This window comes from Calliphora vicina, chromosome 1 (assembly GCF_958450345.1).
Source record: "Calliphora vicina chromosome 1, idCalVici1.1, whole genome shotgun sequence".
Classification (NCBI taxonomy): domain Eukaryota; kingdom Metazoa; phylum Arthropoda; class Insecta; order Diptera; family Calliphoridae; genus Calliphora; species Calliphora vicina.
Genome location: NC_088780.1, coordinates 76,165,949 through 76,183,612, shown reverse-complemented (window position 1 = coordinate 76,183,612; position 17,664 = coordinate 76,165,949). Strand labels below are relative to the sequence as shown.

At 31.8% G+C, this 17,664-nt stretch overlaps 1 protein-coding gene across 1 annotated transcript; it reads right to left on the bottom strand.

Moving 5' to 3' along the window:
• Positions 1 to 8,691: 8,691 nt before the first annotated feature.
• LOC135950596 (uncharacterized) lies at positions 8,692 to 9,213 on the bottom strand. Its single transcript, XM_065500129.1, has one exon. The coding sequence runs from the start codon at positions 9,211 to 9,213 to the stop codon at positions 8,692 to 8,694; it is 522 nt and encodes a 173-aa protein (XP_065356201.1).
• Positions 9,214 to 17,664: the final 8,451 nt, after the last annotated feature.

The following is a 17,664-nucleotide window of genomic DNA, read 5'->3' as shown; positions in this document are numbered from 1 at the left end:
CGATGAAATTTGCACCAATGTTAGTTCTATTGGATTGTAATTCGGACACTCTCTGAGTTATAGGAGGTCAAAATTTGACATTTTGGCCAAACAGGTGTTTTTTTTATCCATATAACTTATTACCTATTGTTCTTAGCAAAATGTGTCCCAAATAGTTTAGATAGCTATTTATGCAATCTTTCGAAAAAAAATTTAAAAAATTTAATAAAATATTTTTGATTTTTTTTTTTTTAAATCAAAAATATTTTTGACTTTTTTTTCAAAATGGGCCCTTTTTATTTTTTTTAAGAAAGCTTTGGTCTTTTCCTAAGCGACCTATATGGTCGCTTAGTGGGATGCGAGTGGGATATCTATCAAAAAAAATATTTTGTAACTCAAGATTTAAAATTTTTGAATTTTTTTGCAAAATCAAAAACTTTGTTGACTTTTTTAAAAAAATGGACCCATTTTTTAATTTTTTTTTTTGCTCAGAAGAAAGCTTATGTGTTTTCCTTTAACACCCTTTTTGTCGCTTAGTGGGATGCGAGTGGGATATCTATAAAAAAAATGTTTTGTAACTCAAGACATACAATTTTTTACTTTTTTTTGAAAAATCAAAAACCTTTTTGACTTTTTTTTTCCAAAATGGACTCTTTTTTTATTAATTTTTTTTTCTCAAAAGAAAGCTTAGGTCTTTTCCTTTAAAACCTTTTTGGTCGATTAGTGGGATGCGAGTGGGATATCTATCAAAATAAATGTTTTGTAACTCAAGACAAATGTTTTTAAATTGATTTTTTTCATATTTGTGTGTAAGTGTTTCTAAAACCTTAAAAATAAAAACCACAACAACTGACCGATAATAGCCACTGGAGGGGTGCAATATGAGGCCGACCGCTATTAAATTTGTCTGAGTTTTGTATCTTGCGGCTTTTTTAGTCAATCCTAGAGGTAGTTTTCAGCGCACGTGATTTTCATTGTTAAAATATCAGGTGCCCCAGAAACAAATTTTTGGAATCAAGTGGAAATATTTTATGGCCCTTTTCCGAAGTACCAGTTTATTTATTATTTTATGACATTTGACTTTAAGAAGTGGGTGGAGAGGTAGAAGTTGACAGGTAGGTTATTTATATGGTGGTTTATTTTTATTATTATTTGTAACATTTGGTTAAACTAGGTACTTTAGTATGTAAGCCCTTCTTGAACCTAATAAAAGATTTTAGACTCATTCATTAAAACGTACTACCTATATGATCTTAAAAAACTATTTATTGTCATTCTGAAGACATACGGAAATCAGTTTTTTAGAAACAGCGTTAAAGTTAAGACGTGTGTTATTTACATAAATACTTACAAAATTCAAAATGTCTACGACTTCTAAAAAGGCTAAGGTTGAAAATTAAATTTATTCGTCTTTTTGTTTTAATCCCTTTAACAAAATGAAGCACAGATCATCAGATATGCGAAATATTTCCGACGGCTTATTAAAAAAATTCCCTACGCTGTCAAAACGATTGAAAATTTGTGGATCATGCAGGAAAGAGCTCGGAAAGTTGAACGAATTACCGAATTTGAATAGTAATGAGCCTTGCGTTGAAGTTATTCCAGATGAAGACAAAAGTAATTCCGAGAATGAAGACAGAACTGTTGATGATGATGGTTATTCTAACTTTTCAAATTCAACGAATGAGTGTCGAAACCAATACCATAAGGATGCAGTAGAAGTTCTTGAACAAATAAAAGAGAAATACAAAACGTCACAGAGTGAAGCTGAAAGAATTCAACTTCTCACGCTTGCTGGAGTTCTGCAAAAACAATGACTGAGTTTGGAACGTCTCAACGAAAAGCAAGAATTGCTAAACAATTGGTTGCTGAGCATGGGATTCTCACACTCCCAAACAAAAAGAAGGGAAAAACTTTGGAGTGCGATACTAAATCTCTAATAACTCAGTTTTATCAGCGAGATGATATGAGTCGCCTGATGCCAGGGATGAAAGACTGGATGTCTGTACGAATCGATGGCAAGAAAGTTCAAATGCAGAAGAGAATGGTTCTCTGTAACCTGAATGAATTATTCGCAACATTTCAATCTGAATACGAGGATGTCAAAATTGGATTCACAAAATTTACACAACTGAGGCCAAAACATTGCGTTTTGGCAGGAAGCAGCGGAACTCACACAGTATGTGTTTGTATTTACCATGAAAATGTTAAATTGATGTTGAAGGAAATCAACTTAAATTACTTAAAAGATGATTCATCAGAAGATTTACACCATTACCGCGATTGCCTTAAATTGACTATGTGCCCTAATGCTACAACTTCTTGCCACTTAGGTGAATGTTCGAATTGCCCGGAAACCACATCCATCAAAGAAAATTTAATCAACTCTTTTGATCGAGAATGTATTGAGGAGTTAAATTTTAGTTGGGTTTGTTACATACCATCGGAAAGGCTAATGTGTCTAGTTTCTCTGCGTAAGTTTAATTTTTAAGGTTTACACACAAATATGAAAAAAATTAAAATAGTGCAAATTTAAAAACCTTTGTCTTGAGTTGCAAAACATTTATTTTGATAGATATCCCACTCGCATCCCACTAAGCGACCAAAAAGGTTTTAAAGGGAAAGACCTAAGCTTTCTTTTGAGAAAAAAAAATTAATAAAAAAAGAGTCCATTTTGGAAAAAAAAAGTCAAAAAGGTTTTTGATTTTTCAAAAAAAAGTAAAAAATTGTATGTCTTGAGTTACAAAACATTTTTTTATAGATATCCCACTCGCATCCCACTAAGCGACAGAAAGGGTGTTAAAGGAAAACACATAAGCTTTCTTCTGAGCAAAAAAAAAATTAAAAAATGGATTTTGCAAAAAAATTCAAAAATTTTAAATCTTGAGTTACAAAATATTTTTTTTGATAGATATCCCACTCGCATCCCACTAAGCGACCATATAGGTCGCTTAGGAAAAGACTTAAGCTTTCTTAAAAAAAAATAAAAAGGGCCCATTTTGAAAAAAAAAGTCAAAAATATTTTTGATTTAAAAAAAAAAATCAAAAATATTTTATTAAATTTTTTTAATTTTTTTTTCGAAAGATTGCATAAATAGCTATCTAAACTATTTGGGACACATTTTGCTAAGAACAATAGGTAATAAGTTATATGGATAAAAAAACACCTGTTTGGCCAAAATGTCAAATTTAGAACTAACATTGGTGCAAATTTCATCGCGATCGGAAGACATCGATTTCAAAAGTTGGTTCACTTGACGTGAAATGCCCCATATACCTATTGTTGCTAAAGAACTTTCAAATGTGTTGAACAAATTTTTATTAACTAAAAATAATTTCTATATTTGTCAAATTTCATAAAAAACATAATTGCCTAATGATTAAAATGTATAAATTCAATAAAAAATGAAGAAGAAAAATTTAAAAATTTACAAAAAAATAACTTGGCAGTAAATTTTTTTTTATTTTATCTTTTTTTCTTTATTGAATCTTTCTTTTTAGAAATTTACAATAAGTATTCAAATCTTAACCTAAACTAAAACTAAAGTTGTTATTGCCGCTGCAATGTCCAACATGAGTGCTCGTAAAATGATTATCTGGCCACATCCAGTGTTTCCAATCGCCTCAGTCGTCTATGACCCTCAAATGACAGCAACTCCTTGGCAAGGCGGTTTGGATGATCCATTAGTTTTGAAATGTATTTTAGACTGGAGAGTTTGATCAAACTCTCCAGTCTAAAATACATTTCAAAACTAATGGATCATCCAAACCCCCTTGCCATATTAAACGGCGATCAAGATGGATACCGAGATATCTCACATGGCTCTGTTCTGGGATTTTGATATTATTTATCGGTATGGAAGGGCAACTTTCTCGTCTTAAAGTAAATGTAACGTGAATACATTTTGTTGCATTGACTTTAATTTTCCATTTGTCCAGCCATTTTTCCAAATCGCCGATGTGAGACTGGAGTTGTTCAGGAGCTATTGCGGGGTTTTCATGTGTACTTAAAAAAGCGGTATCATCCGCAAATGTAGACGTGTGAGTCAGTGCGCTCGTAGGCATATCTGCAGTATATAAAATATATAGGAACGGCCCTGTGGTACACCAGCTGATATTTTTCTACGTGTTGAGATCACATCCTTTGATCTATAATGCGGAGCAATACTGCTTGCTCTCGAAGGTTTTCCGAATAAGTGTAGTTATCCTATGTACCTGTTCGATAGTACTATGTTTCCTTCTGAAACCAAATTGATGGTCAGGAATAATGCAATTTTCAAAAAATTTTGAGAATATTGACAATAGGCTAATGGGACGGTATGATGTCATTTAAGTGATATTCGGACATGTAGAATGTCAAAATACATGAAAAAGGCACACAAAAATTACTATTTCCCTTATTTAATAAAGAATAATGGGATTTCTTAAACCCCGAAGACCGGGATTTTTTAATTTCATACCCCGGGATTTTTCTTTATTAAATAAGGTAAATAGTAATTTTTGTGTGCATTTTTCATGTATTTTGACATTCTACATGTCCGAATATCGCAAAGGGATGTTAAGCAAAGTTGTTTAAGCTCAACGCCTGCCAAACTACCAAACTCAATTAAAATCATCTTCATATGAAATTGATTTTATTCCAGATGAGAAGCTCGAACAAAATGAAAATATTTCGATTGCTCAAAGGCTAAAAGATATTGGCCCATAATCATAGTCAAACACTAAAGTCGGTTCTTTTTAAAAACAACTTTAAAAAAAACCGGTTTTTTTATTAATTTGCAACCATAGTCAAAATTAAAGTATGTTTTAAATTGAACCGACTTTAACTGGGTGCCACCGCAAATGTAGAAAATTTGTTCATACAATATACAACAAAAAACGACAAGTGCAACGCTGAACAGCAACATACAAAATTAAAAAAAATCAAAAAACGTAAGCAATAAAAGTAACCGGGACATCTAAAGAAAGAAAGTTGTTTGTTGTGGAAAAATGGAAAAGATAAGATTAATATCATAATTACGATATTTTGGTACTAATTTGTTGTACTAATAATGCTGTTGTTAAACGAGTTAAAAACAACTTTAGCTAGTTTTATATTTAGAGTCGACTTCAGCGTCAGAAGTATACTTTAACTTGTCTATGATAGACCTAAAGTCCACTTTTAAGTAAAGTCGAGTTTAATTCTCTTAAAATGTACTTTATTTTTGACTATGATTATGGGCCATTATTAATAAATGTAAAAAAATAAATGCAACTTACAAAAGAAATAGATCATTTTATTTCTGAATGATCAAGAGGAAAGACTTGCAGATTTGTTACAAGTACTTGCAAATGGTTTTGCAAATATGAAATCCGTTTGTCGGTAGCAGCATATGTCGGAATCAAAATTCGTTCCAGAATGACAGATACAATAGTATTCTTAAGAAGCTATTTATTTATCAAAAAAAATTATTAGTTTACACTGCAAATAAACAAACAGTTAATAAAATACATTTTTTGCAAATATAGTTCCAAAATTGCAAATATAGTTCAAATGCGTTTAATATTTATATACAATATCTTTTACATACTTTTGTATAATTTTTTAAATTTTCTACAATACTGCATTTACAGAATATAAAGTCCTTGCCTTTTTATATAAGAAAAAGTAAGCAAAATTGAAAACAAAAAATTATAAGTTCGTATTTGAAAATCTGAATTTGTAATGCTATGAATAAAAAACCATCGAACAAGATGGCAATGTTGCTTCAAGAAATATTTAGAAAATTTAATTAGCTTTCTAATGTATGTAATTAGGTTCAAATCCGTTAAGAATTGCTTGAGTTAGAGGAAAATTACTAAAGCAAGATTTTTTTATTTTTTGGAAAAAAGGAATTTTGTCTAAAAAGACGAAAAAACGATTTGAGAGACCACTTTCTATTCATCAATATATTTTATTTTAATAACAACTGCGGACATACTACAAAATATAATTTTTAAATAAGTGAAGTATCCCTCACACTTAAAAAAAAATATGAAATTATTTATATAATCTTTCAGTGAAAAAAAAATTTGGTTTATTTTAGAAATTGCTGTTGGTGCGTGATGTTTTTGATTCCAAATGACCTAAAAAAATCATTTCATTACTTATACAACATTGGCCATCACGTGGTGGTATGCCAAAAATTTTGCTAAAATCAGTTATATCCCTAATGTACATATGTACGTATCTTTCTTATAATTTTCGGGATTTAGATTTCCCGAAACCCCGGGTCTTTATCAAACCCCTAACTCCGGGATTTTCAAAAATCAGTCCCGATTAGCATCTCTAATATTTTCCAGCCTTAAGACCTTTGATTGTCGTCTTCTCTGTAGAGAACCGGAATTTTAGTGGGGCTGGCACCACATTATTTATGACATTATCTCTAATATATGAATTTGTATCATTTGGGGTAAATACATTCTTCCACAGACTATATTCTGTTTTCTTAGTAGGGTCTAAGTTTTTAAGATAATTTCTCAGGTTATATTCTTTATTAATCTTTAAGGCGACGTGAAGTCTTCTTTGACACTGATTAAGTTTAGCCTTTACGTTCGGAGATCGCGATTGTTGCCATTGACGTCTGAGTGTTCTCTTTTTTTTTGATAAGAGACTCAATGTTTTTAGGACATTTTGAATGTCTGTAATTCCCCAGGATGACTGGGGGCGTGGACAAATATATCGACAGCGGATTGTATTTCATATTAATTTTTCAATGAGATGTTCTTTTGGCAAGTATGAGCTAACACTCATTTTCTACTTAAACCCGTTTCTTTTTCTTGTTAGGGAAACAAGAGTAAGCGTTTTCCAATTTACTTGGAACTTCTAATAACGTTAAAATTGTAGGCGAGTGGTCTGAAGAGTGGTCCAGCGAAGGGATCACTGAAATAAATTCTCGTTTTATATTCTTGATTACAGCGAAGTCAATTAGATCGGGAATCTTATTGAGGTCTGTAGGCCAATAAGTAGGTTGGCCACTAGATATGGCATCTAGTCTGTTAGACGATATTGCTTCTAACAGTTGCCTCCCTCTAGGAGTAATAAGGCGAGAGCCCCAAAATGTATGTTTTGCATTGTAATCACCAGCTGCTATAAATCTTGGACCTAGAGTCCTAAAATATTCGAGAAACTGCTCTCGATTAATATTATACCTAGGAGGACAATATATTGAAGATATTGTAACTCTACCATCAGGTATATTTATAGATGTGGCCTGGATGTGGTCCGTTTTATATTCTGGCATTGGGAAATGCCTAATAACCTTTCTCACTAATATAGCTGTTCCACAACAAGCTCTCCCACTTGGATGTTTTGTATCATAAGTATAGTATCCGTTAATTCTGAAACAGTTCTTTATGGTAAAGTGTGTTTCAGAAACGAGTAGTGCATCAATTTCCTGAAGGTGGAGAAATTGTTGTACTTCATTCTTATGTTAGCATTCCAAAAACAAATTCTTAGAGAATTTATTTTTTATTTAGCAAGATCTGCATGAGCATGCTTTGATTCGGCATTAATTGTTGAAACATATTTTGCATATTCGCCATGAAACTGTTCATGGTTTGAATTAAATTCTCAATAGAGCTTTAAGAGTTAGTGTCGGATACTGGTACACCCTTTTTTAATGCATGTGTATATGAAATTAATTGGGCATTATTTCCATTGCTTCTTTTCATTTGCGTAACTGAACCCTCATTTGTCGTATGGGCATACGATTTATTTTGATTATTTTTTTATGATACTTCTATATTGAGCACTAGAAGCATCAGGAAGGCTTGGAAAGTTGGAAGCCTTATATTGAGCATATAAAGGTCTTCTTGCATTCGTTGATTCCCGTATGCGTAGGAATACTGGGCATCCCCGGTAGTTTGCGGTGTGATTTTGACCACAGTTACTACATTTTCTTATATTATCTGTTTTTGAGTGGGGAAATTCTTCACTTTTATGAATATCTCCACATCTTACACATACGGAAGGTAATTTGCAGAATGTTCGGGTGTGACCGAACTGTTGGCAATTAAGGCACTGAGGTGGACCTTTGCGCTTAATTGGTTCTTCTACAATTATTTTACGATTAAGAAGATATCTTAAACCGTATAACGGATGAGTGTCACCCTTTTTCTTTAATTGAGAAGAGTTGAATGTAATTTCCACTCTAAAAATTGGTTGAGGAATTTTGTGCTTATTTATTATATTGTGAATGGACTTCACTTCAAAGCCTTCAGACTCTAACGCAGGGAATGACAAAACATGGGCGCCGCGTTTTTCATTTACTCTTCTCTTACGTACGTGTGCACACGCATTGTAGAGAAATAAACAACTTTTAATCAGTCTAGCTTGAGAACTCAAACAAGCAGGTTGTGTATCGTTTTTTATCGCACAATTTAAGAATCAGCGTTGCCAGTGAAAAAAAATATGTCCCAACATTTAAAGATGTATGATGAACAATATTTTACATTTTTAATTGGGGAAAAGCGACGAAAGTTTACTGGCAACACCGTTTCGTGGAGAGAGTGTATAACTAATACAATCGTAAAATGCAATAGTATAGGTTGCCTTTCCCTGCTCTAACGCCTTTTTTATATCATCAGTAGGCACAGAACTATCTATGCCTTTGATGTCTACTTTCAAACCTTTAGCACTTTTTAGTTGATATGTATAGTAGTTTCTTTTCTCGGAATTGAAATTATCTACTACTATTCTGAAATTTTTTCCGAGTAGGTTTGTGTCTTTGCCTCTTGTATATTTCCTATACGCAGAGAGACCACGTGGAAATTCTCCTTACCTACAAGTTGGGACAATTTGTTCACCAAAACATTTGTAGAGGGTTCGCGCAAATATAGGGGAGGTGGCTTGTAGTCTGTTACAGGCTTTGCGGGTGTTTTTTCACTTTCTTGATTGGCAAGAATTGCGAAACGATTTTGACTTACCGGATTTTTCTTTGCCTGTTTTGGATTTGGTTCCAATTTTGATGTCCTAGGACTGGACTTGCGTTTAGTTATAGTGATGTAACGGTCCATACCTGTTAGGATTTTTCCCGTGTTTTTCACTATACTTTGATTATTTTTTGGTATGGCACCAGTATTTTTTGGTATGGCGCCAGTATTTTTCAGCATTGAACTTAATTGGTTTTCATCACCGGTTCTTATAGAGTTAATATTATCAGTACTACTATTTGTGACATTGATCACAGTAGCATTACTATTTTCAGCAACCATTTGAGTTGTTTGTTTTTCTATATTTTCTTTTATTTTGTCTTCTACACAATTGTTTTGTTTTGGCGCACTAGAGAGTGGAGATCTCTCGTTTGTTGTTGTTCTTACACTTAAATAGTTCTTGTGATCTTTTGGATCATATGTATTTTTATTGTTGTATGGAGAGCTGACAACAATGTATGCATTTTTCCCATTGCTGCTGAGCCTCCCTTCACTTGATGGAGAGTAAGAGAAACTCATACACAATAACACAAACACTACACTCTTTATTTAAGATTTTATTTATGTTGTTGTTTTTTTGTAATACTTTTTGCTTTGGGTTTTTTTTTTGTGATTGTTAATATTTGCATTAACAAAACGACAATTTATTTTTGGATGTAAAAATTAATCTATATATATAAAAGAGTAACGTTACTGACTGAATGACTGACTGATTCATCATCGCACAGCCCAAACGACTGAAGCTAGAATCATGAAATTTTAACTGTGGGTTCCTCACTCCACAAAACGAAAGGGTAAATTGGGTAACATTATATCTTAAAACTAATAAAGATACAAAACAACTTAAAATTGCATGTTACTCCACCCTTTTTTGTGTACTTTTTTTAATTTTCTATAGCAATGGACAAAAACATGATATTAAGCATACATGGTCTTAAGTGAGTTAGAATTCTAGGGGGAGACTTTTTGGTACTTTTTCTTTATTCGAATGGTACTTTTTGTAATTTCTTCACCAATGAACCTAAAGCCATGAAATTAAGCTTATATTGACCCGAGTGAGTGGGAAACCACAAATGTGGGATTTTTGGTACTTTTTATATATTCTAATGGTACTTTTTTGAATTTCCCATAATAATGGACCAAGAATTTCCAAAAAATCGAAGAATTTCAAAACCGGTTTCGGTTTTGTGATAATTTATTAAATACTAGCTGACCCGGTGAAGAAAGAAATAGTACTATCAAGACTCACTTTGTGAATCTAATTGTAAATGTCTAATTTCATATTTTTGGGTCCATTATTATAGAAAATGCAAAATGTGATCCTAATTTTAAATTTTTAGGTTTATTATTATAAAATATTCAAAAAGTATCATTGCAATAAGGAAACAGTACCATTGATTATCACTTTTAAAATCGCATTCACTAAACCATAACCCGTCAAGTTTGAATTTTAGATTTGTATATCATTTCCTATATTATCAACTAATTTTGTTTCTATAATACTTAATAAATTATCACAAAACCGAAACCGATCAGTTTTTAATTTTTTAAAACCGAAACCGCAGTTTTGAAATTCTTCGATTTTTTGGAAACTCTAGGTCCATTATTATAGGAAATTCAAAAAAGTACCATTAGAATATATAAAAAGTACCAAAAATCCCCCACTTGTGGTTTCCCACTCACTCGGGTCCATATAAGCTTAATTTCATGGCTTTAGGTTCATTGGTGAAGAAATTACAAAAAGTACCATTCGAATAAAGAAAAAGTACCAAAAAGTCTCCCCCTAGACTTCTCACTCACATAGGACCATATATGTTTAATTTCGTGTTTCTAATCCATTGTTATAGAAAATACAAAAAAGTACCATTAGAATATAGAAAAAGTACTAAAAAGTATACACTTCTGGTTTTTAGAGTTGTGTAGCTCATGAATGACCTAGTTCAATTGAACGATTCACTTAACTGAGCGAAGTGAATCATTCATCATACTGAGCGTTTTCAGCTCAGCACTGAGCGTTTTCAACTGAGCACTGAGCGTTTTATGCTCATGTTTCTTTCAGTACTCATGAAAGAGCGCACAAGCACATTCATTTGCCATCTTCAATGTTTCACATGTTTCACTTTACTCGTCAATTCTGTAACATTCTTTCGCTCACTGACATTGAAAAGTGAGTGAGTATTGTGTCCTACAAAAATAAAACGATCATTCGAATGTAGGTTTGTTATGTATGTATATGATCGTATGCTGCCGCGAATATATTTTTGCTTTGATATGATACAACGTTTGTATGAATTGTTTCAAGAATTATTAGAGTTATTCAAATTGTTTTTGTTTTCATGAAGGAATTTTTATATGTGTGCTATTGAATGAGTGTGAATTTATTTATGGTATGGTGATGTAGAATGAAATAAAGAAAGAGTATTGCTACAGTTTGTAAGTATATATCATAAAATAATAATGAAAAAGGGAAATACATAATTGTTATTGTTAAAATAATAATTGTAATTGAAATTATGTAATTAGTAAAAAAAATACTATTTCAAAAATACTTTAGTGGGATTATATCTACTAAAAAAACATAATTAAAAAAATACAAAGTACTGATATTCTTAATTAAATTAGCAATATTATTTCAATCAGGGTTTACAATTGCTACTATATTAGCCGTCAATTGCAGTAAATATACATTTTTATCAATCTGCATACTAAAAATATAGTTACTATTATAATTTTGTATAACTCTGCTAATATAAATTGCTGTTACTATTCATATATTACTATACAAATTGCAAAGTTAGTTTGCAATTTCTAGTAGCAGATACAACCAGTTGTCAACTCGTTATTGTAGCACAACAACCAAAATATATGTTCGTGCTATAGCAGCATACACACTTTTTTGCCGAACTAATATTGCGCGTCAGCATTCGTTTTTGTTTTGTTGTGCTATCAATTTTCTCTGGCAGCAATTTACATTTCTTTGGTTGCTTTGCTATGGTTGCATTGATATTTCTTGTTTTTTGGCTATTTGGATGCTGCTAGTTATTTTATTGTCAAGTATGTAATACGAAATAACGATTATTCATTAGTGTAAATATTTTTAAATCTAACTGAGATATTGAAATTTTCAATCACTTTTTTTTAGAAAACATATATCTTATGCACTTTTTTTACTATACTGCTACATCAACAGAACATTTGTCAGCTGCCATGAGCGACCTATCGTGGGTTTTCGCTGTTTTTTGGAATGACAGTTTTACGTTATTTTTTATTTCGTAAAACAATAAAATCTTATTCCTTAAATTCAGAAATTCTATTTATGTATATATTGTTATATCATAAAATAATTAAGTTAATGTTGAAAATATTTTTATACAAATTGTATCACAAAACAATTTTTCTTTCGTATTTTTAGTAGAAATTTTGTTGATCATATATATATAAGTTGTAAAAGTCAGGTAAAAAATATATATTTTGCCAATTGATAACTAACATTATGTAAATGGGAAAACCCCCAAAAAATTGCAACAATATTAATTTTGGTTTAGTTATTGTCACATTTTAATTTTGGATCAGAATTATCAGATCATCAAAATATTTTTCCTTTTTCAAATTCCAGTTAATATCTTGAGTTTTTTTGTTAATTATATTATTTTGTGGTAAAATAATACCTTATAGTTAGTGAATGTTCTGCTTAACAAATATTGTCTAAACATTTGCTTACCATCGCAAATTAGAAATAATAAAAAATGAACTCTTTTTTCCGCAAAAATATTAGTTTAAATAAAATACAATTTGATTTTTTAAAATTTTAATCAATTATTCCACGCATAAATCTATAATTGTCAAAAGACTGTGTGTTTTTACAACTAACAACAGAAATAATTGATTTAATTAACTTGTTCGAATAATTCGATCACACGTTTAAAATTAATCGAATTATTCGATTAATTTAAATTTTTTTAAAAAAATAAAGAATGAAGTTAAAGAAAAACAAAAAATAAAGTTAAAGTTGACAATTCAAGAATTGATAATGTTAAAAAACATTCGAAAGTCCATCATTAAATTTTCATCAGATATATTCTGATCAGATTAACTCCCGAACAATCCACAAAACAATTGACTAGCAACCCCTTTAGTTTCCGTCTTGGAGCTATGCTTTAAAAAATTTAAGCTAGTTGGACATGATCCTGAATTCAAATACAATATAAACGTATTCAGAACTTTTTTATGTCGTTCATTAATTCGGGTTTTAAATTGAGTAACTAATTCTTTAGTAAATTAATTATTCACTATTTCTAAATTATTTATAACAAATTGTATTATACATCAAGGGTATCAACGTTGCCGAATCTTTGCTTAATAAAGTGGTTTTGGCGAATTACACAATAAAGGGAATCGGTCCAAAGTTTGATATCATTGTCAGTGAACATTTCTAATTTGTTTATCATTCGATTTATTAAATATTTTGCAACACTTACGTACGCGGTTAATAACATCATTAATTATCTATATATATATATATAAAAGAGTAACGTTACTGACTGACTGACTGACTGATTCATTATCCCACAGCCCAAACGACTGAAGCTAGAATCATGAAATTTTAACTGTGGGTTCCTCCCTTCCCAAAACGATTCACTAAGAAAGGATTTTTGGAAATTCGAACGTTTAGGGGGTAAAAACGGGTAAATCCGGGGGAGTAAACGGGTAAAAACTGTATGTTGGTAATTTTTTTGGCACCCTATGTATCTTTTAAACCAATAAACATAGAAACAAAATTTAAATCGTATTCTTTACTTATCAAAAAATATATGTTTGGTACTTTTTGGAAATTCGAACCCTTAAGGTATAAAAATTGTGCTTTTCTATAATTTGACATAGACATTCGAATATTTTACTATGAGCTCCCACCACGATACAGAAAATTATTTTAATAATATTTTAACACCGCAATGGGGATAAAAAAGGTACCAAAAAGGGGATAAAATCGGGAAAATTATTAAGCCGATTTTGATAATTTTTTTAACATTGGTTCCTGGATTCATACAAATATTAACTAACAGATTGTTATTTGGAACTGGAGTGCCATGGTGTATTTTAGGCCAAATCCGGGTAAACAGTTTTAAAACATATTTATTATTGGGCACATTAACACAGATTTTAATCGACTGAGACATGTCTGTAGCAAAAACAACTTTTGCAAAATGAAATATTTTTAAATTTCAAACTTGAGGGGTGTTCAAGGAGGAAAAGGGAAATTGGTACTTTTCTCCTAATGGTACCTTTTTAATATTTTAAATTATTTCACTTATCGACGTTAAAGTTAGCTGACATGTATCTGAGTGAAGTTAGTGTTAGAAATAAGGGATTATATTTTGGTACCAAAATGTGAGAACTGTACTATAGGTACTTTTTCATTCTTCTAATGGTACTTTTTGAATTTTCTATTACAATGGACTTAGAAACATGAAATTAAGCATATATGGTCCTAAGTGAGTGAGAATTCTAGGGGGAGACTTTTTGGTACTTTTTCTTTATTCGAATGGTACTTTTTGTAATTTCTTCACCAATGAACCTAGAAACATGAAATAAAGCTTATATGGGCCCGAGTGTGTGGAATCCACAAGTGGCTGCTTTTTGGTACTTTTTCTGTATTCTAATGGTACTTTTTGAATTTTCTATAATAATGGATATGAAATTAAGCGTATATGGTCCTAAGTGAGTGAAAATTCAAGCGGATACTTCATGGTACTTTTTTTTATTATAACGGTACTTTTTTAATTTTCTATAATAATGGACTTAGAAACATGAAATTAAGCATACATGGTCCTAAGTGAGTGAGAATTCTAGGGGGAGACTTTTTGGTACTTTTTATTTATTCTAATGATACTTTTTTAATGTTTATTTTTACTCCGAGTTAACTCGTTATTTTAATGTATCTATCGGAAAATAAATATAAATATCACCTGTTTATTATTTACGCGAAAGGACGCTTTTGTTTAATAATATTATTAAATAAAAAATCAAAACAACAACTAAAAGACAAATAAGTAAAAAAAATTCTTTATATTTTTTCTTTTTTTGAACTTTTTTTGTGCATTGACTATTAAATAAAGATCAAGAGTGTTAACGAAAGTAATTACAAATACTCTTAAATGAGTCTCTTCAACGAAAACAGTGAGCGAAGGTTAAGTGTAAACGGCAGAAATGCATACGTTACAGTTAATGTAGACGAAAAAAATATAAACAAAACAAACAGAAGAATAGATGACAACTTGTTTTTAACAGCCAAACCTGTTAACCGCGCTCGTTCTTGTTCCCCCGCATTGACAACAACTAATGATTGTCAAACAAAAGAAAATTCAATTCAATCAGAAAATAAAAATATTTTATCTATGCCTGAAAGTATGCTAGCTATATCAGCTTCAGATACGAAATCCACCACACTAACTACAAATAAAATTAACCCATTAAGCGGCGCTGTACCCAAGATTAGTCAACCATTAAATAACGATAATAAATCCCAAATACAGGTTGGAATGGACCGGTATATTACAGTATTAAAACGGGCACGAAGTCCCAAGTCCTCGAAAGCGGCACCCTTGGCCAAATTATATAAGGATAGTGAACCTCATAGACTAAACAATGAAAATCGTTTTTCTATTCTGGAATGTGAAACTAATGAACCAGTAAATAAAATCCATTCTACTAAACCACCCCCCATTTACTTGAGAGAAAATAATTCGAATCCACTGGTTCAGAGCCTGATCTCATTAATAGGAGAGAACTCTTTTTACGTAATCCCAATCAAGAAAGGCACGATTCATGAAACTAAAATACAGGTCAATAGTGAAAACGATTATAGAAAGGTTGTAACATATTTTGAAACTCAAAAGAAAAGTTTTTACACTTATCAGCTGAAAGGAAGCAAGGGTCTACAAGTTGTAATAAAGGGTATTGACTGTAATGTTGAACCACTCGAAATAAAGCAAAGCTTAGAAGATAAAGGCTATAAGACAAAAAATGTGATAAATATTAGAAATCGCGAAAAAAAATACCCCAACCACTCTTCCGTGTTGAACTTGAACCCGGTGACATAAACCTGAAAAAAATGAAACACATCCCATATATAACTTGAAGTACTTATTGCAACGTAAAATTACGGTAGAAGAACCACACAAACGATTTGGCCCCGTTCAATGTATGAATTGCCAAGAATATGGACACACCAAGGCATATTGCAAATTGCCACCAGTATGTGTCATTTGCGGGGAGTTGCATAACACATCCCAATGTAACAAATCTAGAGATGATCCTAAAATAAAAAAATGCAGCAATTGCGGAGGTAACCACACAGCAAACTACAGGGGTTGTCCTGTCTACTCAATTGTTAAAAAATCACAAAGCCAGAAACCAAAGATTTTCCCCGCTCAGCCATTAAATAACATCAATTTGAACTACCCCCCGTTGCAACAGACATATGACAACAAAGTAACATATGCAAATGTACTTAGAAACAACCAAACTCAGCCGCAAGTCCGTCAACTCCAAAACGAAAATATGAACCCAGAGGTAAGAGAGCAAACGCCAATTTTCAATTTTACCCGACTAGAATCTACAATAGAAACTCTTGTGCAATCGGTAAATAACTTTACAAACTCAATGAGTAACATGATGCAAGAAATGCTTAAGATGCAATCAATGTTATTGCAGGCTGTGCTTAACAGACCATGAACTGCCTAAGAATATGTTTTTGGAATGCAAACGGCATACGCCAACACAAAAACGAACTCGAATATTTTTTGAGAAACCAACAAATTGATGTAATGCTGGTTTCTGAAACTCATTTGACGTCCAGAAGTTCCTTTCGAATAAATGGATATGTAATATATGACACCAAAGATCCCAGAGGTAGAGCATGCGGAGTCTCGGCAATTTTAATACAAGCTCGAATAAAACACTACTTAATGTGTGATTTTTGCGAAGATTATCTTCAAGCTACTACAATCTGTCTTGAAGATTTTCATCGAAACTTAGTGATTTCATCGATATACTCACCCCCAAGATTCTCAATTACAGAAAGTCAATATAATAGATTTTTTAAATCACTAGGCCCCCGTTTCCTGGCTGCTGGCGATTATAATGCTAAGCACACATTCTGGGGATCACGACTGATTACCCCTAAAGGTCGTGTTTTGTTCGACTCAATTTCTAAAATGGGTTTGCATGTGCTTTCGAGCGGCCAACCTACTTACTGGCCTACTGACCCACGAAAAATACCGGATGTTATTGATTTTAGCGTGATGAAAAATATCCCTAGAGAAATGATTCAAATTGAATCCTCGCTGGAACTATCTTCAGATCACTCACCCACTATTATTACTTTATTGAGCCCCCTAGAAATTGTATCCCCGACTGGTAATTTAGCGATGGCAGGTACAAGAATAAATTGGCTCAAATATAAAAAATACCTCAGTACACATTGCTCGGAAAACATACCGCTAAGAACACCAGAAAACATCGATCACTCTCTTATCAATTTCGATATAAATCTCAGAATGGCTGCTCAACATGCTACCCAAACCCCCCGACAATTCAGATATAATAGAATTAATTCTGCAGATGTCGAACGGCTCTTAAATGAAAAAAGAAGATTTCGAAGAGAGTGGCAATTGCACAGATCCCCCCAACTAAAATCGAAGCTTAAAGATTGTATAAAAAGACTTAAAAAGC